This window comes from Semicossyphus pulcher, unplaced genomic scaffold (assembly GCF_022749685.1).
Source record: "Semicossyphus pulcher isolate SPU_LCO1_2020_fin unplaced genomic scaffold, fSemPul1.0.p SCAF_14, whole genome shotgun sequence".
NCBI classification, from domain to species: domain Eukaryota; kingdom Metazoa; phylum Chordata; class Actinopteri; order Labriformes; family Labridae; genus Semicossyphus; species Semicossyphus pulcher.
The window spans coordinates 7773319-7800213 of NW_027211648.1; the positions used below are offsets into that span (position 1 = coordinate 7773319).

The 26895-nt window shown below is 41.1% G+C and overlaps 1 protein-coding gene across 2 annotated transcripts in view; it reads right to left on the reverse strand.

The window, feature by feature from the left end:
• Window positions 1-18114, reverse strand: part of syne1b (spectrin repeat containing, nuclear envelope 1b) — a 76709-nt gene extending 58595 nt beyond the window's left edge. The window contains exons 1-23 of one of the 2 annotated variants that reach the window (XM_069661403.1): window positions 17661-18114; window positions 15920-15981; window positions 11140-11235; window positions 8943-9026; window positions 7969-8061; window positions 7576-7754; window positions 7262-7458; window positions 5842-5951; window positions 5454-5504; window positions 5252-5284; window positions 4878-4985; window positions 4636-4773; window positions 4011-4175; window positions 3817-3929; window positions 2945-3113; window positions 2750-2846; window positions 2634-2654; window positions 2107-2309; window positions 1828-1992; window positions 1540-1692; window positions 1297-1440; window positions 340-507; window positions 54-212 (exon numbers count right to left, since the gene is read on the reverse strand). In XM_069661403.1, coding sequence (XP_069517504.1) covers window positions 54-212; window positions 340-507; window positions 1297-1440; window positions 1540-1692; window positions 1828-1992; window positions 2107-2309; window positions 2634-2654; window positions 2750-2846; window positions 2945-3113; window positions 3817-3929; window positions 4011-4175; window positions 4636-4773; window positions 4878-4985; window positions 5252-5284; window positions 5454-5504; window positions 5842-5951; window positions 7262-7458; window positions 7576-7754; window positions 7969-8061; window positions 8943-9026; window positions 11140-11235; window positions 15920-15981; window positions 17661-17736 — 2784 coding nt within the window. In that variant the 5' untranslated portion in view covers window positions 17737-18114. The remainder of the gene's footprint in view (window positions 1-53; window positions 213-339; window positions 508-1296; window positions 1441-1539; window positions 1693-1827; window positions 1993-2106; window positions 2310-2633; window positions 2655-2749; window positions 2847-2944; window positions 3114-3816; window positions 3930-4010; window positions 4176-4635; window positions 4774-4877; window positions 4986-5251; window positions 5285-5453; window positions 5505-5841; window positions 5952-7261; window positions 7459-7575; window positions 7755-7968; window positions 8062-8942; window positions 9027-11139; window positions 11236-15919; window positions 15982-17660) is intronic. The other variant, XM_069661402.1, reaches the window with a different exon arrangement.
• Between the last annotated feature and the right edge of the window lie 8781 nt (window positions 18115-26895).

Sequence of the window (26895 nt, forward strand, 5' to 3'; positions counted from 1 at the left end):
AATGTTAAAAGTGTTCTGAAAGCTGAACAGATCTGAAAAAAGGTGTACAGTACCTGTGAGGAGGACTGCAGATCTGACACTCTCTTCTGCAGAAGGCTCATATCCATGTGCTGGAGGGTTTTACTGCTGTTCATTATTTTCTGGATGGTCTGATGGTTTTTCTCTATTGCTGTCAGACACTTCTTACAGCTGTGTGTGAAGGTCGCCAGCTCCTGCAGTTTTCAATGACAAGCAGGGTGTTAGCCATTTATTCATATCTCGACGCTCTTCTTTTCAGTCTTAAATTCTTTATCTTTGGATTAAAATTGATACAGTAGGACGTTGATATACGTAAGCTACCTGGCATTTCTGTTTAAAGTCCACTGGTCCCTCAGAGTCGGTGGTGCTGGTGATATGACTGGCCTTCTCCAGAGCCTGGTAGAAGCCTGTGATGTTTTTCTCCATTTCTTCCAGTGGAGGTAATAGAGACTGGGACTCCCTCAGCAGAGGTAAACATCTCTCCCTTACCTATTTGGTAGACAGCATGGTGATTAAAGTGAATAACAGAAATATTGCTTTAAGTTAAACCCATGACATCAAAAAGCAATACATTTCTTTAGAACAGTGGTTATCAACTAGTCTCGCCTCAGGACCCACCACCGCCTCCATGATGACAAATCGCAACCCAAATTTCAGATTTTTTCAACCACTCTAATATATTTAATGAAAAATGGTGCGACCGAACAAAACATCACAGTATGTCAGCTCCAAAAGACAACAGTATAATACTCAACCAAACTGGTGGCAGTACATCAGAGGAAAATATTCCCCTTCACAGAAATATGCTAAAAACTGCAACATAAGTGCAACTACTGTAGGGCTCATCAAGTTTCAAGAATGTATAGCTGGGATTACCCAATCAGTGAATACATGGAGTGCGACTAAACTACGCTACTAGGATACCCATGTCCTTCAAAATAAAAGCTTTTGGGTCCCAACCCACCAGTTGATAACCATGGCTTTAGAAGCTTTAACGCAGCAATTAAAATGCTAGCAAAAAAATAATCTCTAAAACTGCATCCTTTTTTGAAATTGTGAATGAATGAAGACAACACATTTAGCTCGTTCATTATCCAAATCCTTGAAACCATATTTGAATGTAATTAGCATGAGATGTAAAAAAGGCTGCCTTATATATTTTAATAATACAACAGATTTTAGTTTTGTCAAGCACCAAAAATAGTATATTCAAGCTTTGGTTCATAGTTTATTAAGATAGTGAAAACTTGTGTCATGTTAACTGTGAAATGCACACACCTTGCTCAGCTGCTCTTTGATGGAAGCCATCACATCTGTCATCTGTGAAACTTCCTCCTGTGGCGTGTCTTTGGTCAACAGCTGAGCGGTACGGCTCGCTGCCTTACAGGCAGCTTCCATAGCTGGCACTTTGTGCTTGATTTCCTACAGCATGTCGGGACATATACAGTAGTTATAATGATTTTTCATTGTAAGGAAGAAAGGAAGAAATAAGGGAAAATTATGGTCACATCAGCTGTTCACCTCAACATCTTGTGAAAAGGCTCTGACGTTCAGGAAAGATACTTGGACAGGAGCGTTCATCTTCTCATTGGTTGCGTCCATGAACATTTTCAGGGTATTAATCCCATCTTGGTAGTCTTGCCTCAACTTATCTACCTCATCCGCTCTTGCATACTGTCAATGAAACAGATAAATACGGTAAATACATTTTTTACCTTTTTCAAAGCTTAAGCTGAGCAACAAAAGTATCCTTGTATGATTCTCTTCACATTAAGTTTGTTTACAAGGTTGTATACAGGTTGTATTTACATGTTTGACTTTGACAAACAGCTCCCTCCATCTCCCGTTCAGAAGAAGAAGCTGCTGCTTCAGATCTCGTGAAACTGTATCATCGCAGGTCTCGATGAGGAAGTTCCCGGCATCGTTCATGTCCATGTGCTGCTGCACCCAGTGAGAGAGGTTTCTGAAGAAATCCTGAATGAAGAAAGAAAAAAAGACTGTAGCTATATCGTACAGAGGGCACACACTCTCCAGATGATCACACTCTCAATCTTTACTGTGTATCATAGCACCTGTGATTTTACTTACACGTTTGGCATTCTCTGACTGATTGAGCATCTGCTCAGCGTCCTCTAACCACGCCTGCAGAGCTGCCACCGTGCTGCTGTACTTCTCCCAGTTAGAGATCACCTCCTCCAGCATGCTGCGGACACTGCGCACCTCTAAAGCCAGGTTCTTCCACTGAGCTGTGGCCTCACTGAGGAATTTACTTACCCCTTCTGCTTCATCGACTGAAAGTGATAAATGGAATAAGTTCAGTTTAGTTGAAACTAAAATCGGTATCAATTGTACAACATGTGATTATGTCTGCTGATCGTTTGGCAATTTGTTTGATGCTCCAGCGTGTTAGGTCAGAAAGATCGTGCTAGAATAGCATTCCAACTAATGCAAGTATTGAAGCTTTTTCATGCATAATGCAATATTATGATTTTTCAGTTCTGGGGATTGAAAGTATGTTAGAGAGGAAAAATGCAGTCCCACATCACAGGAAGAAACGGCTCAGGAGACAGGCAGAGTTCAGGTTTAAAAGATTGTCGGACTGTGTTTGGACTTACCTTTGTTACAGGTCTTAGACCCTGTAACATGAAATCAATAATAAGACTATATTACAAACATACACATATGTATAAATAACACACAAATTGGGAAACAAAACAGAAAGGAGTCTTACTTTGGCTGTCAGACTTTACATAAACCTCTGCAGCTTGCTTGAGGCCGGTGTAGATGATCTCATACTGCTCAAAGAACCTGTGGCCTTCTACAAAGGTCTGGAAAGGAAAGGCAAACATTAAAAATACAGGTGACATAGTTTGCAAGAGAAAGACATTCAAAAAGTGCAACTGCAACGCCAATAATTTCCACTTACAAGGTAGGTTTGCAGCAGGAGCTCAACAGAGTCCCGTCTGCCATATTTAATGATCCAGGACTTGAGCTTTGACTCAGCCAACATGAGGAATGCCATCAGGCGATACTTCATTTCCCAGAATTCCATTTTTATTAAGTGAGCATGTGATGATGTAGACACAAAATTGAACCTGCAAATGAAACATATATACAATATTCTTTTGATCATTGCATAAAAGACTAGAGAAGAAATAGAACTAGAGAAAATCATGTTGATGATTTGGCCCTGTAAAAATCCACTGTCAGTCAAAGCTGGTGTTCTATGTCATCAATAGAAGCAATAATATCTGAAGTTGTCACCATAGCTGTGGAGAAAGTTGTACAAACAGCATGTGGTTTCGCCCATTCTACATTCCTACAACACCCAGCATGCATTGCGCCCCTCCCTCTGAAACGGACGGCCCAGCGAGAGACGCTGGTGTGAAATACTACAGTTTTCCAGTCAAGGAAATTGATCGCTGCAGGCAATGGCTCAGAGCGGTACAGAATCTGAAATACGACTAGAATATATCGGCCTGCTTCGTCTGCAGTCTACATTTCAAACCTGACAATTTTGAACGAGACGATCTATCGGAGGCGGGCCTCCTAGATTGAGGAAGTGTAGTTTAGCGAGCTCCCTGGCCTCTGCCAGATGACGTGTTTTACGTACTCTGGTGGAGGGAAGTGGATAGCGTCCTCTAAAGGCACAGAGCGAAACTGCATTTATTTTCTACCATAATGGCATTAGCTCCCCATTATAGCATAATAGGACTGAGGTTGAAAATCGGCATACCGGCCCTTTAAATAAATTCACAAGACAGTGAGAAATAATAACTACTCTGATGATGGTCTTACCGTTCCGCCATGTCTTGGAGTTGCTCAGGTGGGACAGGTACCCCATTCACTGATCTGTCCCTGTGGATCTGCTGGAAGGGTTGCCGGTGCAATTCCAAGTTTTTCAAGACCTCCTGTAAAATATAAGCACATACTGTGATGCCCACATTGGTATGTATTGTACTTGTATAAATGACATATAGGTGCACTGTTACCTTGTGCTGCTCTAGCTTCCTGTGAAGAACATTGGCCGTCTCTTCATGAGCGTGATGAACAGGAATGTCCTCTCTCAGAGCCATCTCCGCCCTGTGAAGCCAGGCTCCGATCACTCCCAGGGGACCAGGCAGGGACTTGTCCAGATGGATGTGCCAGTCCAGCAGCTGCAATTGACATCCGTTAAAAACCCCACTCTACCGACGCAAGATCCCACCATAGAGGAGGCGACGCTGATCAAAACATTTCCACATGTTGACAAGCTTTCAGGCTACAAAAGCGTTTTATGCCAGTCTAGACGAGCTGTGGATGTCCAGAGAGGCAGAGTGCCGCGGAACAAAACCTCCTCTGTTCTCGTCTCCTCCTCTCTGAACAAACTCTGATTCAAACGCTCTCACCCCACTGAACATTCACTGGCAGCCAGTGAAGAGACGAGCCCCGAGTTGAGTTTATCTCATGATATAATAACTTTCACTACAGCGAAGCAATTTTAAAGCAAACAGACAACATATTATGTATTCTCAGCATTTTTTAATTCAAGTTTAATTAATTATGGTTATTAATTCAGCTTTCTTTGTGGCTATGTTATAAATTATTCATGTTGTACAGAATATGCAGTGCTATTACCCTGGCAGACACGCGGTCCCACGCTTGCTTGACCAGAGCCTGATCCACTGAAAGCTTGCCATCTCTGTTGACGGGCTGAAGCAGCGGATCTGTCTGCTTTTTCTTCATTTCATACTGTACACGGAAGCTCTTAAATGCCTGCAAAATAAAAATAGGAGAGACGTGTGGTAAGAGAGATAAATGTCTTTGTCAAAGCACAACGTTATGTAACGAGCGCTCGAGTCTTTGCAGGCCTGACTCACCTGATATTTGTCAGTGAGGTTTCCCTCTGCTCCCTGTGCCCGCAGCACATCTCTCTCCAGCTGGTCTAAAAACACCTTCAGCTCCCTCAGCATCTTCCTCTCCTCTCTCTGTCACAGTCAGGGAACATTTAGCTTAGAATCACAGGAACAAACACATTAATCCTATTTTCAAAAAAACGCATGCAATATGTTGGCATTCCAGGCACATCTCATCAGATCAGATTAAAGAGAGCAAAACCCCAATTTAGGACCAGAATAAACAAGATATTAATATTTCAGATTAGTTTTAAAAGTGAAGGCAGAAGGAAAGGGGGTATTGACACTCGAGTCTTCTTCAAACCTCTTGTTTAGACTGTTAATTAAGTGAAACATACCTCGAGCATTTGCTCTATATCTTGAGGACCAAACTATCCAGGAAAGCAGCAAGGCACACAAAGAGATGCAAACACACCACAAAAAATGCATTAGAATAGCAAGGAGGGGGAAAAAGAGCAAAGAGGATGGGAAATGGGTGAAGAGAGAGATGGGAACACACTCCAAACAGAAAGCATGCAGCACTATGACCTGAACTCTCACCTGAAGCACCGGCACTGACAGTGCAAAAGTTGGAATTGAGCCGAGAATCAGCTTAATGTGCGCAAAGGAAATAAGTAGATGGAGAAATCAAATGAGCGTAGTGATGGTGAACAAACTGTGGGTGATTATATAACTGCTGTGTTCATGCTGTGACTATTTGGATTCATGGGAACTGATAAGCAACATGTGAAGACACAACAGACATTAAAAATAGCAGGCGCAAGCTTACAATGACTACTAACTCCTCAGCAGCAGTTAAAGCATGTTTTTAAGCATATACTGTTATGATCTCTGCATGTGAAAAATGTGGATGGCAACAATATATACAACTTAAAAATTGCAACACAAGGAGTGAGTTAATATAAAGTATAAGTTTTAAACAAACTACCTCATCGTGTTGTCCATCAGTCTCAGAGTGGTGGGGGTTCGGGTAGTGCTTGAGGAACTGAGCCACATACGTCATGATGGATTTCTCGTCTGGCTTGTCTACATCCACATCTACAGAGCAACACAAATATCATCTGATGCACTGGATGAAACACAAATCATTTCTCCACGTTACTTTAGGATTAAAAGGCTGATATGACAGAGCAATTACATTCGGTATTAACTAAGTCAATATGACGTTTAGATAAAAAAGCATTTTGCCTCCTCAAGAGGATAAATCTCTTCAGTCCTGACAGCTAATTATACACGCCTGCTTTCATCTCCATCCTTGACCTGATGTTTCTAGAAATCAGGGTCAAACTAGTCAAAGCAGAGATTTTTCAGTGCAGCTCTTTGTGCAATAAAGCATCACGACTCAAAGCCAGGACTGCAGAGTCACTGCAGACTGCTTCACTTCCACAGACTTAAACTCAGAGCCCCGAGTAAGCACAGACTTTTAATCCTCCTGGTGGTTTCAAGCATCCTTTCTGCACACATTTTGTCATGCAAAAGAATTTCAGAGTAACACAATTTCATGAATCTAATTAATAATGCATATTTTCTGCTTTTATGTCAAAAACACTTTATTTCACAAGACCCAATCTAAGATCCCATTGCCTATAGTCTGACGACGATATAGCCTCTGTGGACAAAGGTGAACATGTCGGGCGGGTAGCCAGTGGTTAGCATAAACGACTTCCAAGCAAGATTTCCTTCTCCGCGTGCTGCATTGTTTACAGGAAAATAATCTGTTCTTCTTGTGATTTACTTTAATAAAGTTAAGCAGAGTTTGCAGAAATTTTAACATCATGATGCAGATTAGTAAAAAGTAAAACTGAAGCTTTGTCAGGTCTGTCCTCAAGAGGAGAAGAAAACTACTTTTAAAAAGCTTGTTTGTTGAACGGAGGTCGGATGGATCATTCCTGATGCATTCAAGGAAGTCGGGAAATCTGACCGCTGAACGGCTTTTGTGACACAGTGTCAAGGGAATTTATCTCAAGTTAAAATATTTGATCTAGAACAGATTGTTAGCTGTTAGCATGCTGATGTCTGTCTATAGAGATTAATAAGAAGGTAATCATTGTCAGATAGCCGCTGATTGGAGCTGGGATGTCATTATGACACATTATGTTCCACCTGCTTTTGCTCTCCGTACGGTTTTGTTTTTCCTGGATACGACGTAGCATGCTGATACATATATATGTAACATGATTGGTCAATATTACTCGGACTACAAGCGTAATACAAATGGAAACCACAACACTTGCCTTCCCTAAAATCCATGTCCCTGCCTACAGATTCTACACTTCTATGTAGAATCTGTAAATAGAGATTAGGTAAGACCTAAATATGAGTTATTCAGCAGGAAAGGTCAAGGTTACCTTCTGGATCCAGCAGACGGGGAATACCCAGCTCATTTTCTGCAAGTGCAAAGGCTTCCTCCAAATTCTCCCTGTTGCTCCTCCTCCTCACCACCTGCATGTCCACCAGGTCTGGCCTGATGGCGTGCACCACGGACTGGAACGCGACACCATCGCGCCAGCTTGGACCAAAGTCCTTCACCTCAATTCCATGATGCCTGATGAACACATACGTAATTCTTTTTGTTCTGCAAATATCTACTTATCTTGTACATTACATAGAAAAAAATTCTACACACATATCTGGCCAAAAAGGTAATTTGACAGTGACGTACTTAGCTGCTGTGCACTGCACCCATCTGAGGAGGGCCTTCTTGGCATTGCCCTGAAACTTGTTAACCACCTTTCTCTTCATGGGAGGGCTTCCCGTTTCCGAGCTGGTTAAACTCTCCACAGAGGAGTTGCTGTTGGACAGCGCCTGGAGGGCTGGTAGGTTGCTGGTTAACTCTTCAATCTAAATGAAGAACAAGAACAACAGGAGATGAAGAGGTTGAGCTGTGACCATAGCAACATGAAAATAAGATGCCAGTATTTTTTGGCATCCGTCTGAATCTGCATTTTGTGAGTCATTTAGTCAAGTAATCTGTGAAGTGCAGAGTTTACTCGTAGGGCAACTAGTCACCTTGGAGTGAGCACAGTAATTAAACTCTCAGGATTCGGGGAGTTACCTGGAAGTAGAGGATAATGGTCCATATCAGCCCAAGGACAATTGATGGTCGTCCATCTGCGATGTCAGTGGCATGAATGTTAACGAGTTTGATCTGTAACAAAAGCCAAGAAGAGGATTACTCTGGGAAATGAGTCACATGCAGACAGTCTGGAAGCGAAAATCTCTTGCACCCAACAGAAGTCCCTGCAGTTTTATTCTGTCCAAATAAGCTTTTAAGCTTGCTCATCAAAGTCTGGCCTTTGATGCAGGTAATAAAGCCATCCAGGAAGGCAAAAACAGCCAGTGAAAAGGGAACCAGAAGGAAAAAAGAAAAAGGAGACCCTTGTGTCGAACCAGGCATTAAAGGAAAAGCAGAGGCATCACAGCACTGCAAACCTTGCAGCACAATCTGCCTTGTTTACATTTCGACATTTGAGCAGCTCAGAACAGTAGGGAGCCAAACACATCATTAACCAGTGCTCGAGTCAAAATGCATCAAAATGCACGTGAGAAGAAAAAGCTTAACGACTGCATTTACAGAAACACAAATGGCCGTCTCCAAGCGTTGCTCAGAACACATCGTGCATCAAATAAAAAGAATGCATACAGTGTATAATCACACAGGGCGTTTAATGGCGACTGACCGGAGATCCTCGGTACACAGACTGAAAGCACACATGATGGGAGAGAGATCACAACAATGTAAGCATTTGTCCTCAGGGAACCCGCTTGAAAGTGGGACACTGGCTTCATCGAGCCAAGAGATTCAGAGATGGGTTATGTAATGAAGAGGTCCTGTTTCTATCTGCTGCTCCTCTGAATGTAGTGCATGTGGTACACACACAGACCTCATGTGCACTAACTAAACTTAATATCTAGTCAACAGCTTTTTCTCACCCTGCACTTATTTACCACAGTTTTATAGTATGATATTTAGATGTTGAAATGGACGGCATGTATAAGGTGAAATGGCTGTTACAACCGAAAGCTTACCTTCCTGCCTTCGAGGAATTTGAGCGCAGTGCCGATGTTGGAAACCCAGTGGATCCTCTTCAGCTGGCGGCCTTGCTCACGGGGCTGCAGACAGGGAGGACAGAGAGTGAAAAATCGAGCCAGTCGAGAGAGTCATGTTAAACAAGCTTAGGATATCTTCGTTCTTAATAGGCTGATTTAAAACATGGTAAGAAATGATCGTTTTAATCGTATTTTCCTCTGGTTGCAAAGTAAGATACTCAATGCGGCGAGAGAGTATTAGCAGGGCTTTTCTTACATAAATTAACTGATGTGAGCCAAAGCTGATTTACGACGAAAAGTATAATCCTGTGCTTTTATACACGAGTAACAACCGGGTGTGATGAGAACTGTCTGTGTGAAATTCCAGGCTGATATAAGCCAGCAGGGGTGAACTCCTGAAAGCATCAGGCAGCGTTCAGCATGATGTGCAGCTGACTCATTTTCCAGCTGAAGTAAATACATGGCAGTTTGTTTCAAGACAGTTCTGATTACTAAATCCCTATCGGACTCTGTGTGTGTGTGCGTGTATTTATGTGTGAGAGAGGGAGAAACAGACTCCGGTTAGCCGACAGCTTCTCACAGTGGGGAGGCTCAGATCTGATCGTGACTCTGCAATTTCTGTGCGGCGATCCAACACTTGATGTAACAGAGATTTTATCCAAACTTGTGATTTCTTTATCATATATTAAAGATTTTCATGTAAATAAATGTCTGTGAAGTCACTATCTATGGCTGAATGAGGTAGCGCAATGGTGATTGAGCCTATGGCCCACTGATGAAAGCGTTTGTTTGCAGTATTACAGACTGGGTGTCTGTGGCGACTTTCAATCCCAAGCAGCGCCCAGTTAGTGACGCGTTTTCCATCACCCAGCAGTGGTTGGTCTGCCAGAGAGGGTAGGCGGAGCTAAGCCGCTGCTTTTCCGCTCTCTGCAAGTGTTGCGAGTAAACAGTAATCTACTATGGCTGAACAAACAAAGAAAAGATCGACGACTACAGATACAACTTCAAAAATGAGTGAAAATCCAAAGAAAAAGAAACTAACGCTAACACTAACTTGACGCTCAGATGAAGGCAAACAGTCTAAAAAGGAAAGCGACCGTCAGCCAGGAAAATCAAGAGTTACAACCGGAGCCAACTGTGGACGTCACACATGCAACACTGTCTGGATATCTGGGAAGTGTGCTCCCGCAATTAACGCTTATCACCATAGGTGCCGCCAAAGAGAACGAAACTGAGATCTTCAAGATGACAGCTTTAGTATAATTTTGCCTGAGATAGAATGTAAATTAGAATTTTCCTGCATCCTGGCTGAATTGCTTTGTCAGCCGTGTAAGTTATGCAATAAATCATTTAAAATGTAGACATATTTTTTAATGCATCTGATAGAGAGGATTACTAAAAGTTTACAGTATTAAGTCAAATTCAGTTTTCCAACAGACTGAATATAATCAAGTATTTATGCAGTGAATAATTTATTATGTGAATTATGCGAAGTCAGTGTGCGACTGTTTGGTTAGATTTCTTTTGTGGACTCTCCTTGTGTTTCTCTCTTTGTTGGATTATTCATTGGACCTTTTCCTTTGGATTATTTCTGTCACCTGGATCCCACAGTCAGTCTTTTGTTCTGCCTTCTGATTTTCCTTTTGTCTTTTTGTTGGTTTTTAGACTTTTGTTCTGCCATTGTTGCTTTTTTGTTGCTGAAACTTATTTTTGCTAAGCCTGCATCTGTGTCCTCTCCCTTTTTGTTCAAATCTTAAAACCTGACATAAAGCCCTTGCTATAAAACAAATCAACGACACAGCTAAGAATTGTGCAAATGAATTAACTTGGTGTTAAATCCTTGTGACTTAATAATAATGCTGTGGATGTAATAAATTCATATGAAGAGTCCTTGTTTTACAACATTAAATAAGGCGAGGTGTTATATAATGTAGAAAATCAACACATGCAAATACAAATACTGTGATGTGAAGATAAAGGTCAGGCCTTGATTAACATATTCATTACTTTAAGGAGCATCATACAGAGTGGCTCTTTTCCTGTAGTAAATCAGCATTAATCAAGAGTGTAAATCACCTTGTGTAAAAGATAATTTTAGCATCTTAAACATAAGAATAATGTCCAACAAGTGTATGAAATATTAAAATCCTGTGCAGAAATCAGAGGTAGTACTTACTAGTCTCTGGCCAGACAGCACCTCCAACAGCGCCAAGAGCTTCACCCCATCTTTGATGTCCTCAAAAAGGTCGTTAACCTCGAGTGGCGGTTTGTACTAGAAGAGACCCAGAAACCCAGAATTAACAGCACAGAAACGAATCATTACAACAAACTCGTTGTAATAATTGACAATGAATCATATGTTGAGAACCACTACATTTAAAAGAGCAGTGTGAAAGGATATTGGTGTTCAAACCCATTAGTAGGCATGAGGAGAAACCAAATGCTGTTTGTGGGAAACAGGCTTGTTAGCAACAACCACAGAGCCTCCCTGCAGCTGAAAAGATGGTGCCTCTTTCTCGGCAGTGGCTTGGTGCCCAGACCTGAGGCGATGGTACACTTTTAACCCTAATTGGATAGCGTCTCCTGATATCATATCCACACATTTACGAGAACTGTACGAGCAGATGAGTGACCTACAGTGGTACACGAGCGTTACTGTACGAGGAAAAGAAACAGATGTGTGTTTAATTGCTAGAGTGACGCTTTAATCAAAAGGAAAGCTCAGCATGGGAATTCTTCATTTGGCACCACATACAGGCCATTTCACAACTCAACATATTCCATGACAGGATGCAGTTGGCGGCCTATTTGGGGCAAAGCAGTGTGAAGAGGAAAGCGTCTGCCCTGTTAGTCTGTACTTGCACGCTTGTCTTCTTGCTGTCACAAAAGCACTGTAGAGGACGTGTCATGTTCACGGCTACAATCTCTATTCAAAGACAATTGGTTAACACTGCAGCCAAAGGTGTTGTATGACTACACCTATAGTTATGTTTTGCATGTTGTCACTTAAATATAGTATTTGACTTAGGGATTCACAATATTGGATTTTTTTGCCGATTTCAATACCAATAATTAGGTACGTGTTTTTTCCCAAATAATTGCAGAGACCATCAAGTCTCCCCTGTAGTGGAATTGACACCATGCCTACTCTTATTGTAGTGGCCAAAAACTATTACTATTACTAAACTAGTAACTAAAAATACTGTAGGCATCTTGCACTCGTCTTCATGCTTGACAGAAGAGGCATTGTACAAAAGATCACGTGTCTGATCACTCACGTTTCTGAGCGCACCTGAATGCAGCATCCCCCCCGAAACAGGCTGGTGAGGGAGACATACCCGGACTTGTTTACTGCACCTACTACGGAGACATCAGTGATCGCCGACGGACTCTTTTTATCGTGTGTGCGTCCATGAATATGTAAGTTAGTTTTGCACTGATGTTTATGTTACACTCTGTTAGCGTCGGCTTTGGTCGCGAGTGTATTTCCGACATGATTGATGTTTAGTCCAGTAAAATGACGAGAATGTGAGCTAACTGTTAGCTAGTTAAGAGCTGTGAAAGTTGTTTAAATTCTGTTCATTGGCTGGAGTTTCTGTGACTTTTTAGTCTTTATTTGTATATTATTGATAATTTTGCGCAGGTAATGCATGCGCACACTCATGGCGAGTTAACATCATAGCATTACGTCAAGCTTTTATAGGGAATCATCGAGCATTTAGGCAGAATTAATATGTTGTTTTATCGGCAGAAAAATTACATATCTGCTGATGCCGATATGTCATTTTCAAGCCATTATCTGCAGATACCGATAACGTGCATTCCTAATTTGACTTTTCTATTCCTAAAAGTTTCCTTTTAATCTTCCAATTAAACTGCCAACACTTCACAAAAAATAGCATCTGTAGTTTGGAAATCATTCCCACCCTGGAAAATGATTTACTGACTTTCCAACAGAGTCACATGAGCCCTTTACCAGTGGAAAAACCGTGAAAGTCACTGGAAATGTGCTTGCTAATGCATTATCAGAGGAAATGCACGGGAAGGGAAAGTGTGACAACAGACGGAAGTTCAAACTAAGATAACACACACTTTCAGGCATAAAAAGGAGCTTCCATTCAGGCCAGCACTCATCATTTATTCACACACACAAAGCAAATTTTAACAAGAGCCCTTTTATGCTCTGACAAGAAAAGTCCCATCAGTGTAAACTTTCCTGTTAAATAAGGCAATCTGGCTCACACAGCAGCGTAAATATGACCGTTGGGGAGCCCTTTCATGACGAGGCTTATGCTACACTAGTCCCATTGGTATGCACAGTGAGTGAGCTTGAGCTCAGTGCTTGAATAATGAAGAATAGACCCACAGAGCGTCTCCGCGCTGGCCCACCACATAACTGAGATTCTTCTGAAGTTTTAGAAGTCCCCCTTTGAACTAATCTGGGCAGATCAGGTCCAACAAAAGACCCTCTAAACTAAACCTCTTTGTCACGTTCCAGATTTCAGCCCTGTTGTGGTGACAGACTAGTTTTATACTTTGCTGTGTCATCAGCCACAAAGAGATCACTTAGTGCTTATTCTGAATTCAGAACAGTTCTTTACAGATGGTCAGGCCAATACATGTGCATAAAAAATTCTTGATACTAAAAAGAAAAAGTGCTTGTATCAATGGGTTCAGTAATAAATAGTCAAATCAAATTTCAGTTGTTGTTGGTAAGTTAATATAAATGTAACTGATTGTATTAAACGGACCTGTGATATTGTCTTGTATCGATCACAGGCCCCTTAATTGAATCAAATCAAAATTGTGTTGTGGTAGACTTCTAATATCAGCGAATGTCAAACAGTTGTCCGAAGGATGGATATTATATTCTATCGTGATAAACTTGAGATTAAAAACCTATGGTAAAAATTAAAGCAGCAATTAATTAAGTCAATTATCAAATTAATCGATTATTGGGTTTGAAAAAAAAGAAGTCAAATATGTCTCAGTCAGACCTTCTATATGTAAATATTTTCTGGTTTGTTTACTTCTTTACAACATTATGACAGTAAACTGAGTATCTTTGGGTTGTTCATAATCTCTATTTACAGGGGCGGGGATTTTTAGAACAGAAAGTGTTCTGGTTTCTGTTTTTGTACGCTTGTTGTCCGAGTAATATTGACCAATCACCTATCAGCTGGCTGCGATGTATGCAGGAAAAACAGTCCGTGTGGAGAGCAAAAACTGTAATAACATCCCGGCTCAGTTACTTTCTTAATAATCTCTATAAACAGACATCTGCATGCTAACAGCTAACAATCTGTTCTAGATCAAAAATTCAACTTAAGACAAATTCGCCTGACGCTGTGTTACGACAGCCGTTCAGCGTTAGATTCCCGACTTCCTCGAATTCACCAGAAATGATCGAGCCGACCTCCGTTCAAAAAACGAGCATTTTAAAAGTAGTTTTCTTCTCCTCTTGAGGACAGACCTGACAAAACTTAATTTTTACTTTTTACTAATCTGCATCATGACATTTCGACAAAGGTAAGATCCATTAATTACAAGTAAATCCTGAAAATCTGTTTATTTTTCAGGTTCATAACGCAGTAGTTAAACAGAGTGAAGCCTCTGTGTGACTTACTATTTACAGTGAAACTGAGACTCATCACAAACAGATGAACGGGCGCTCCTCCGGGGGATTGAATGAACCATGAAATTACGCTGTTAATTTTGCTGACATATCTGAAGCAGCAAAATTCGCCCAAAAAATGTATCTCAAGTTGCTAACTGGACTGTAAACAATACAGCACAAGGAAAGGGAAGTCTTGGCTGGAAGTCCTTATCGCTAACCGCTGGCTAAACCGGACACTGTTCACCGATGTCCCCTGAGGCTGTATCATCATCAGGCTATCGTCGATGGGTTTCGAGACCGGGTTGTTCACTAAACATTTGTGATGTGAAGACATTTTACAGACCAAAAAACTAGCTAGCAGTTTAAATAATCTATAGTTGAAGCCCTGGTAACTTGTGTTATTTTAGGGTCACAGTGTGATGTAATACAGCATGCGAGCATTTGTTATTGTTGTATACTAAGTGCCTTGTTATTAACATGCAGGAGCCTCAGAAGCAGACAACTGCCTGCAGGGATTTGTCCTCACCCTCTTGCTCTCCATCTGCACACCTCATCACTGTCCCTGCCAATGCTGTCCACAAATACACACACATCGCATGAATAACAAAACACCCACGCACGTTCCGTACCCACACACTCAAACACAGCGGGCCACATACAAACACCTAATGCACAATAGATACATAACCCACACACTGGTCTCTGAAAAATTCCATTATACCTCCCATATGTCCAAATTAATACACTCCACTAGCGCTCCACCAAATATAACAGCACCTACTGAGCTCTATCATGTGTGTGTGTCATCTTTCCAGGAAAGCAGCAAGCAGTATGACCTTTTCAGAGCTTCTCCTCTCAGGAGAACAGAACAGCAGAATCACAGGTGTACTGTTTCTTCTCCATCATTACATCCAGCATTATGTCACTGTAAGCAAACCGTCTTCCATTAACTACGACTTGATTTTAAATGTTTAAGAAATTAGGTCAATGGTGTCATTTTTTTCAGTTAACTGGATAAATTCAATTATCTTGTTCAGTGTTATTATAGGTCATTATTGTTGCATGGTAAGGCTTGTCGTGCAGTGAGTTCCCTCCTCAGGCGTGACGGGTCTGTAGTCTGAAATACCACCGAGCAAAGAGAAGCTGCGTAATCATGACGAGCTATAAAACAGCCCGAGTGTCTCTGATGAAAAAGGGCAACATGGCACAGCGTCTGTACAGTAATTGCTTGGACAGTTTGTGTTTACATGAGCTTGTTAAATCTCCCGCTGTCATGTGATTTATGTTAAGCCTGTGATGTGCGAGCAGCGGGGCAGCATGCATGGAAATTCACACTTACCTTTGCTAAATGAGAATTGATCCATTTTGTGAAGGTTCTCTTCTGCACCGCCTCTTGCTCATCTGAAAATTAAAAGCATAAAGAGCAAGTCAATACATGATGGACGCCACATGATGGGACAGCTGCCCTTAAAGTGGACATATTTTAGCGATGTGTTTTTGAATCACGTTGGTAAAGTTTGTTTCGTTTTAAAAATCGTATTCATATTTTAAGTTAATTATTTTTTGGAGCCTCTCCTTCCTCCTGAGACAGGTCAGACCTTAGCCACGATTGGCTGACAGTGTTTGGAGTGACCGCATAGCCCCTCCCCCTCATGTGCGATCCCACGTGGGGGAGCGGCCACACTGCACTGTCACTCCAAAGTTGTAGAAAACATGGCCGCTCTAGGATCAGTTATTCAGCCTTATATGTACGAGCTAGAATCGCCTGTAGCTATTGGAATGGTAAGCTGAAATCTTGACAATGACTTGACTACAAAGTAGTGCAAGAAGGCAGCCTGAGGTGAATGACGGTGAATGACGATTGGTCGATTTCAGCTAAAGTAGGGTTCTAAGTAGAAACCTGCAGCTGTTCTGAACGGCCCATTTCAGAGGCGACCTTTTTGAAAATGTCATTCTGCAGTTTTTACTGTGAACAATAAACACCAAAATATGTGAAACCCATGCGAATATGACAATATCCATTCAAAAGATATGGCCCCTTTAAGCCTACTGTACGCCCCATACATGGGACTACAGAAGCAGGTGATAGCTGATGATCACAGATATTGTTCTTGCAAAGAAGTGTCTCCTAACTGATTCTGGATAAAGATATGGTTGGGTTTATTTCGACCACTGCAACACAAAATGCATAAACTATTAATCCTTAACGATAAGTTCTGTCAGTTAGCCAGAGTTAAAACTCCCCATGCTAACATCCTACTTTATCCAACCTAATACCACGTTATTCTCCTGCTTCTGGGGTGTTGAGCCGAATAACAGCGACCCTGCTCCAAGCATGTTACTAAGTATGACTTCTGCAAAGATTAGATGTTGCAATGTGAGTAACACAGGCTTGCCAGTGCTAGCATAATAGATGCTCCTGAGAATTGCGTTCAAAAAGAGGTCATATGAGGAGATTAGAGAATCAGTGGAGGGAGAATTCCAGCCTACACATGCTGCATATCTGTGTTTGGTATTAACGTGATTGTTTAGGTCACCCCCCCCCAGCCTCTTTTGTGGCCTGTTTAATATATTCAGCCACGCTGCCTCATGCATTATGCAACATGTGTAACAAAACAATTGATTTCTTTTGCCATCGTGGGGCTGTTGTTGCGTCAAGGACTGATTTCTAACACCCTGTCACGCATGCCGGCAGGAAAGTGCAGCACACTGCACACACACACAGAGTGGCCATTTTTAAACACCCACCCTTAGAGATATAGACAGTGGTCACGTGTGTAAGGAAGCAGTGCGAACACACTATACAGGGAGCAAAGACTTGATGTTAACCTACAGGCAAATGCTTCATCACGGATGCACAGGGGATGCCCATTGAAGCATAGCACACACACAAACGCAGATACACACACACAGTTGCAGCACACATACAGCTGTGTTTGTGCAGCATTGTACTGTAACTAGTTAATGTAGCAGGGATTCTCCTACACAACATTAGCATATGTTATTTTTCCATTTATAGCCCAGATTAGCTACGTATGTGCACACAGATGAGAGATGTAGGGTGCTGCTGCCCTACTTACCACGTAGATACTGAAAAAATCCAGTCACCAGATTTAAAGAAGTCTTCCTGACAGATACATCCTTATAGTGAGCCATTCTACATCCCACTCTCCGACTCTCTCCCTTTGCCTTTCATGAGTTCCAGGGTACATAAATGTATGTGTGAAAATAAGATCCACAGTGGAAAAGCTGGCACACAAAAAAATCACTCAGCTGTCTTTTTCCCCTTCTCTCTCTCCAGCAGGAAGCAAAACAGATCTGGCTGCCTGGTTTCCCCGGGTGAAAGCAAAAGAGCTGCTGGAGGCTGGGATGAAAACGTCCCCTCCTCCCTGACACTCTCACACACAGACACACACGCACACACACATGCACACACACACACACACACACACAGACGGCAGAGAAAAAAAACCCTCTAACAGGCAGGGTCATTTAGAATCCCATCCTTCCATCTTCCTGTGTTTTTGCCATCCAGCGGAGCCATGCCTGTGTGGATGTGCACAGCCCCCGCCGCACTGCCTCGCTGTATCATCGTACCGTCTGAGGCTGGAGAGAGATCAGCTAGAAGCGTGGCTCCACCAATCAGCATGTAGGAGGCAGTGATGTCACAGCCCAGGCTGCCTGCATTATCCTGATTTATGTGTGGTGGGCAGGGGGGTTGTGTTTGCCTGTAAGATTTGTCTAATCTCCTATGACACATTTCTAAATCATAACAATCTCAAGACAACGATGAAACAAACATAACATTTCTGTTTCATTTTTTTCTGCTTGTGTTTTTTAATAATTTGGCTGTGAAATCAAATGAAGTCCCCGTGGGCCCATTGATTAAGAAGGCCAGAACAAGATTAAAAGACTGCTGCACAGAGCTCACCATGGTGCTACAAATCTTAATAATTAATGCTGAGGCTGGTGAATGACATCTACCACCTGCTCCCCTGCTCACTGCCAATGCTATTGTGACGACAAAGGCAGACACACCCACCTCGGGATTCCCACTGCACACACAGTATCATGTAAAAGCTCTGAAGTACATCCATTCTTGTCCTGTAAGACCCAGAAGGACCCGACAGCCTTGACCACTGTTTTTCTATTGGTCCAAGGCTCCATTCCTCTGAGTACAACACACAATAGGGCATAAGTATGGTACTGTACCTCCTAGCTTATCATCTACTGCAGAAAAAACTGCCTTTGTTCTTCCAAGACCACCGGCAAACTAAAAGCTTTTCTGATACACTATAAATAGGCCTGGGCTGGTGTTTCTATTATTACTGCTCTATAGACCGGTGGTGGAGTTGGTCCAGAAAAGCTATTTGGGTGAAAATGGATTTTTTTTTTCCCTCTTACATCAAAACAGCAAAAGGTTACAAGTGGCAGCATTAAAAACATGTTGACAGCTGAGTGCACTCAGAACAATGAGCTTTTAAAGATACTACAATTAATGCTCACATTCATTTGTGACTGCCTAAAACAAAAAAGGGGTTAGGTACTAAAACTGTATGTCGCTGAGGACGAATTATAAGTGAACACACTAAAAGTGTTATTAATTGTAATAGGTTTTTTTTCATATTTTAAGAGCACTTTTTCAGCCCTTCGACACCTACACACAACATATTTTTAGACTTCAGTAGTATACTGTAGTATTGTTCCTGCATAATCTGTATGTGAGGGTGTTCTTTGTGTCCACTCTATCAATACATACATGACATGGACATATTCACAGAACCTTTCATGGTATTTTCATAGTAACAGTCCATAAAAAATAGTGCTAATGTCCCTCATGCAGAACAGTACATGGTTTGAGGTCATCGTAAAAATGCCCCATTAACGAGCGCCGGTTTAGTTCAGCGGTTACATTGCGTGTCTCATGTACAGAGGCCAAGTCCTCAATGCAGCGGCCCCTGGGTTGGACTCTGATCCGTGGCCCTCTGCTGCATGTCCTCCCCATTCTCTCGTCCCATATTTCCAACTCTATTCACCGTCCTATCAAATGACGGCAAAGGCTAAAAACATAATCTACAAAAAAGCACAATGAAGGCTAGGGGTGGGAATCGCAGGGTAACTCATGATACGATACACGATACGTGGCCCACGATAATATCATAATACAGGGATTCTTTGATAAAATATTATATATCGCAAGATAATCATATAATGTTACATCATGATATCTGATTAATTGACGAATACAAAATGCCCCTAAGAAGGTGAAGTACAGAATTATGTAATAATGTATTATTCACTACAACTGGGTGTCAGTTTCTCAGATTTTGAGACAAATTGAGATAAACAATGATGCGCTGACTCAAATTGGCAGAGAGATCTGTTAAGAGTGCTGAATTATTTTTTAAAGCTCCTGTGAGGAGTTTTTCACTGGTTATGAAACAGACTGCAATTAATTCTGATGTCTCTATACGACCTACAAAAGCAAACCAGACTGTCAGCAACAAGAGTGGTTATTTCTATATATATATATATTGGTTATTTTTAAGGCCTGAAACCGCTGGCGGGGGTGTAGGTGTCAGACGAAGAGATTAACTGCACGCTACATTTTCCAGGGCAAACATTTTAAGTGAGTGATACATATGACTGTTAAAGGAAGTTAACAACCACCACTTAAGCATGAACAGGACAAAATCAGCAAAGAGATAAGAGGTACGGCTTTGTCCACAGGGGGCGCCAAAATAAACACAAACCAAAAGTTCCTCACAGGAGCTTTCAATTAAAATATAGATATGTGGCGCACAGCGATAGCATAATTGTATCACACCAGTCGGGACGACGATATATTGGGATATCAATATTTTGTCCCATCGCTAACGAACGCCCAGTGCCAGGTCCATCCCAGGATAAATTCTCTACTGCAAAGGAAGTCCTGTTTGTGTGTTTTTAAGTTTCCACTGATGTCAACTAAGGCTAGATATGATGAGAAATTTTGATTACTAGTGCCGACACCTGCCTTTTGCTTCTGATACAGAAACAATACATTTTTTGGGACTTTACTTTGAGTTATCTACACCCCTGTTCTACAACAAGTTAGAAAAATAAGTCAAAAATCTCAAAGGTTGCAGGTTTTCTCAACATATGCAGCTATACTCTGACTAAATACAAAAAATACAATAATTAAAAAGTGGTCACATTTTAAGCTAGTAGGTTTATTCTTGTCTTTAGAAATATGAAGTTGGTCAAGGACAATGTCCTTCTTTCTCACTTCCAAAGCTGAGGAACTTCATCTGCTAAGAAAGGCCGAAAGAAGCTGTCGAAAGCTTCCAACACAAGTAAGTTGCACAGTGCATCTGGTGAATCTTTTGTCGCTTAGCATCTCTCTGATTCAAAAATAGGTAAGCAAGAGTAAAAACTTGACAAAGCAGTAAATGCCAACTTTGGACAGTTTTATACAAAAAGTATGTACAAAACGTATTGAGGTTCAAAACCCAACTCTTAAAACACATTTTAAGACGTAAAAATAAACATAAAAGCAAACTGTAAATGATATTCCAGCAGCTTGGTGTATATACCATGCAGCTATTTATGGAGCTGTCCAGAGTCCTGAAGACATATAGACTTCATACTATGTGTTATAAGATGTACGTATGTAGGTCAGGCCTGTATATGCTAGCTCTGAAAAGCAGGAAATCCTTATGTAAAACAGCTCCCCATCACTGAGTCATTATGTACAAGTCAACTGACTTAATTAAGCCTGATGTAGCACTAGTGGCTAAGTGGCAATTAAGAGTGGGAAGCCCAGCAACAAACACCACGCAGAGCATCAAACCGCTAAAGCATCTCCAATCCACATGAGTAATGGAGTACTTAAGGTGATCTTAGGACAGATGATACCTTTGGCAATACTGTGCTGTAGGTGCTTGGCTTCATTGGCCTGTGTGGGTCACCTGGGAGCACTGTAAAAGCCCACTCACTCGCTTGTTGTTCCATTTAGCGGAGAGCAGGCCTACTTTAGCTCCGACAGGCCAACAAGAAATGATTATGTATCGAGGTCCAGTCAGAGCTGCTTGACAGTGAGGATTTATAACGTATTGGGTGGTTCCTGGTCTTCAAAACAATGGAGTAATGTTATTCTCAAAGATCAGAAATGAAAGCAGAATCCTTCAAGAATAAGACCATGTTTGTTTTAAACCACTCAAGGCTGACTGAAGTGGGAACGAGGCTCTCTGTTCATGAGATCATATCAGTGTGATGGCTGTCTGTTCCTGGCAGCTGCTTCTGACACTGTAGAGTAGAAGCATCTCTAACAGCTGACAAAGTGCACGCTTGTCTGTCTTTTACCTGTTTTTACTCCACTTGTGATACTCCGCCCCCTTTTTCATCACAGATTTCTAACAATAGCTGTGTGGTTAAACTTTGACCGTTAAAAGCTGATATACTGCGTTTCTACTGGCAAGATGGGAAACTTATTTGATGATTCATGATGGTTAAGTCATTTTTGTAGCAAGAATACTGAACATTCACTGATTCCAGTTTCTTAAATTTGAGGATTTTAGGTGTCTCAATTTTAATATAATTTCAGACATATTGGACAGTTGGTCAGGCAAACTAAAACTTTTGAAGATGTCAGAATAGTGAATAGTGATTGGCATATTTTCATGAATTTGTGGCATTCTGTAGATTAAACAAATAAATCAATTTAGCGAAAAAATAGGGAATTTGTTGTTTGTTGTATCCCGTAAGATTCTCAGTTTCATATTTCACCACTTGTTTACTTCTGACAGGAAGAAAATATGCTCAAAATACATGACATTTCAGATTAAAGTGGAAAACAGACGATATAATAATAAGTGATTTGGTACTCCCCCTACTACTTTTCATTTTACAATTTTATTGGGCGCTGGTTTAGCTCAGTTGGTAGAGCAGGTGTTCCATGCAAACAGACTACAGTCCTCAACGCACTGATCGCAGGCTCGACTCCCAGTCTGCCGATCATTTGGTGCATGTCATCCCCAACTCTCTACTCCCCAGACTTCCTGTCTCTCTTCAGCTGTACTATAAATAAAGGCAAAAAAAGCCAAGTATATATCTATAATCAACATTAATACACTTTTATCTGTCAGTATGTGACATTAGATCTGATTGCACACTCTAAGACGTCACCACAAACCCTTCACCAGCTGTGTTTCATCATTTCCTGTTTGACACACAGTCCCAACTAGCGTGAAACCCACAAGGAACCCACAAGAGCTCAGGCATAATGAGAGCGACACCCTTGTCATGCAAACCCCAACAGGCAGCTTACAGACATGCCCCAAAGGGCATTTAAGGCCACAGTGTGTTTCTACACTTCAGTCTTACATCACTGAAATCAGACAAATACTGGAATATGATGACAGCAACGGGTGATGACGTTTTATTTGACAAGTTTCATACACAGTGTGGAGTATTGGAGTCAAAACTAGCGAGATGTTCAGTGTGTTTTCGGAAGACTACAGATAACTGGTGTCAAGTCTGAAGTAGTAACCTCTCTGCAGGACGCCTTTAAAGACAGGAAGCTGTGTTTGATCACCAGCAAAGAAGGCCCAGACTACCTTGCTGCTGGACTTAAGAGCACCAATAACCAGTAACACAACAATATCTTCCAGATGTGATCTGTCACCGACTTCTACTTCCTGAAATGAGTCACACAACAGTGGCTGGCATTTGAAACGCACATTATGCCATTTCTGCATCTGTTCAGTGGAAGTTCCCCTACACGGTATTAAAGGCACGGATTGTTCTGATTATTATTAAGGACAGGAAGATGCATTAAGTCAGTAGTAACCTACTACGGCTGAACAAACAAAGAAAAGATCGATGACTACGGACACAACTTCAAAAATAAGTAAAAATCCAAAGAAACTCTAACAAATTTGACGCTAGTCTAGAAAGGAAAGCGACCGTGCAGAAGATCTAAGAGAGCCTGAAGGATTACAAAATAAAAAGAAGAAGTAAAAGAGCTTTAAAATCAAGCCTTAAATTCACTTTGAGCGAGTGTCCAACTGGGCATGTCTGAGCCAGTATGAGGGCGTCAAAATGTATGAAACAATGACATCACACCTAAATGGCAGATGCTCTTAGTCACACTTATTGTGTGTCCTTATATATCGATAACAAGTGAATTATAATAGCTTTGCAGCACACAGGAAACCGAGTCTGTCTAGAGCAGGAACTGGGCAGCATTGGCACAACCACAGACTAGAGTTTCACAAACTGACGCTATGGTAACAAGACGAAACGTGTACATTTCCTGGTATACTGTACATCCAGAAGTACTTCTAAACTGAGAGGAAGCAGATGCCAGAATTAACCAGACTTGTGTAGTGATGGTAGTGGCCCAATGCCCTTGTAACAAAGGGGGGATACCGACAAAGAGAGACTCCCGTTATCGATCTATTCTCTCACCAAGGGCAGAATGGGTGTCAGGTTTTAGTCTCGTTCAGTGCATTGTCTGTGCATTCATGAAGCCACGCTTGTTGTGACTCAGTATCCCATATCAAGACCCAGACCAGATTAAATGTTACTGATGATCTCTGGCCGGCTTCGAAAAGAAACAATAAAAATGAATGAGCTAACTTTTAACTCACTTGGATCTCTCAATTTCTCAGAAGTGATCAAACGTAGATTTGCCTTTTCCTGGAAAAGGTTATGTCTATCTAAGATCTTTGTCCTGACAACAAATCAACTTGGTGACTTTGTGTGCTCGCCTCTTGATTAATGACGTGATAAGAAAATGTGTGCCTCACTGCAAGAAATGTGGCTTACTTATCTTAACTGAGCCTCAGAGTTTCACTGAATAAAACAAATCACGTTTGTTCAATTTATTAAAGATCGTACGTAGGCCGCCAAACAATGTAGTGTCTTTTTGTAGGTTGGTCACAAGATATTGCATGAAAAAACATTAATTTTGTTATTGTCTCAAATAAGATTATGTTCCACTGTAAAAAAAGGGATCATGTGCAAATCAAATAAACTTTTCCAAACATGTGAGTAATCGAGGACAGCCCAATCACATTTTCTAAGCAATAATACATATTTTATAATGCAATTTGTGCGCATTCTATAACTCTTTTGGTCTTTAACAACGCAGAACGCAGAGTGACAAAAAACAAGGTACGTTGGAACAGACAGACCCTGAACTGGGAGGACTCGTGTTATCATAATGCTAGTAATAAGGGAAATGTAATTTTAATATGTTTTCTAACTGTGCACCTACATGCGCATATGTAAGAAAGTGTGTGGGTGTGTAAGCATGTGTGTGTGTGTGTGAACAGCATCCTGCCTTGCAAAAGCTGGCAAACTTCAAATGGGCACGCAGCCCAGGCATTGAATCAGCACAATATTTCAGTGCAGCAGCAGCAGGAGGAGAGAGTGTTTTGTCCCGTAAGCCAGCTGAGTAAAGGAGTGACACTTACCTTGCAGTCTTTGCATCACATTAGCGATGTCCACAGACCCACGACCTAAGTGCCTTGGAGAGGCCATGTTGTCTCGCCGGCAGCTGTATGACAAGGTGGGTCACTGATGCTGAGAGCAGAGGATCCTTCACAACTGTCCTGAGTGGGACATCCCCTCTGCCCCTCCCTCTCTCTCTTCTTCTCTTTCTAATTTCACTGCAGGACCAGGTCCAATTGAATCTCAGGTTTCATGCAGGTCCAAGCAGGTTTACCGTCCAATAGAAGCACTTCTTCCATTCATTGCCTGCAAAAGAGGAGTATGTTAAGAAGGTTTCAACTGAAGCCACACCTATCGTCAAGCTGATTTTTTACTATACTTTTTTTACTCGCCGTTTGACTTACTTGTCAAATGATTTAAGACCTCAGTTTGGGACCAACTAAACTTTTTTACTTCCTTTTCTTGTTCATAAATAAATGTTGAATGCCTACATTAAGACCAGAAAGTTTAAGTTACTTTGAAGCACCTTAAATATGAAAATACCCTGATAAAGGTCTTGGTCTTGGCACACTCAAACTTTTCATAGTTTACCTTATCACTGAGAGATTACCATCGCTGCAGACGACACTTTTAATTGATGTTTTTACACATTTATTTTAATCTTTATTGTTTTTTTCTACTTGTTTGCAGCCTGTTATATCATGCAATGACTACTTTTTACCCTCAATATTGTTGCATATTCTTGTAGATTCTTGCAAAACAGGGTTTGCTTTCAGCGAGTTAATAAAGGTTAATAACCCTATTAAATATCAAATAATGTAAAATGTTTTTCTTTTGGTTTAGTCACAAGATATAAGAATTAACCAATGTCCTACCTTGTATGAGAAAAGTATGACAGTTGACAAAAAAGGTCACGTAGACATTCAAAAGGACATTATGTGATATGTACAGTAAGCACAGGTGTAAATAATAAAATTAACGATGGCTCCATTCCACTAAGTGTCCCTGTAAACTATGTCAGGGAGTGAGCATGCACAATGCCAGAATAGTGGAACTAGATCACCTAAATGGAACGAGGCCATCGTTAATGTCATTAACAACACCTGTGCTTTTTACTCCTATGATAAAATGCTACTCTCAAAGGCAACAGCTTTAAAGAAAACAGGCTAACACCAATTACCTATAAATTATATGTAACTATAAATTATTCATTATTACATTACAAGTAAGATACATTTTAAAGACTAAGACTCAACTTTATATGGCCAAGTACAATATGCTGACACATTAGCTCATCAGTTCTCAGCAATTGCTTTGAAGAACTTTACAGGAAGGCACAGTTATAAATAAGACATACAGCTACACAAAGATAGAAAGATAAGGAAACATCAAGTTAAAGCTGCTATCAACAGCCAAATTACTACAACACCATACACTGTATTTCCTCATAGCCAATACGGCAAACTGATAAACCCAGAAGCACTTTAAGGACCATCAAAAGGGAAGTTAAAGTTGCCTCAAGAAGTGTCTAAGCTAGTAGGCAAAATTATCTGCAACTAACGGTTAAATTACATTTATGCCTGTTGTACACATATTACATTATCATGAAGCTATCCAAAACGTAATAATAATTGAGCTAACAAACTTAAATACTTGCATAGCTCTTTGAATGGAGGGGTGCAGCCTACTAGCGCCAGTTAAACACGAGAGGAAGTTGCTCAAACACCACAAACTAAAACAAGAACCAGCTTGAAAGCATCACAAAGATAGTAGTTAACGTAAACAGGGTCCTAACAACCTCCATACAAACATGAAACTAGCAACTAAAACACAAGTTTCATCTGACTTTTCATCTTACCACTTCCAGGACAGCAGAGC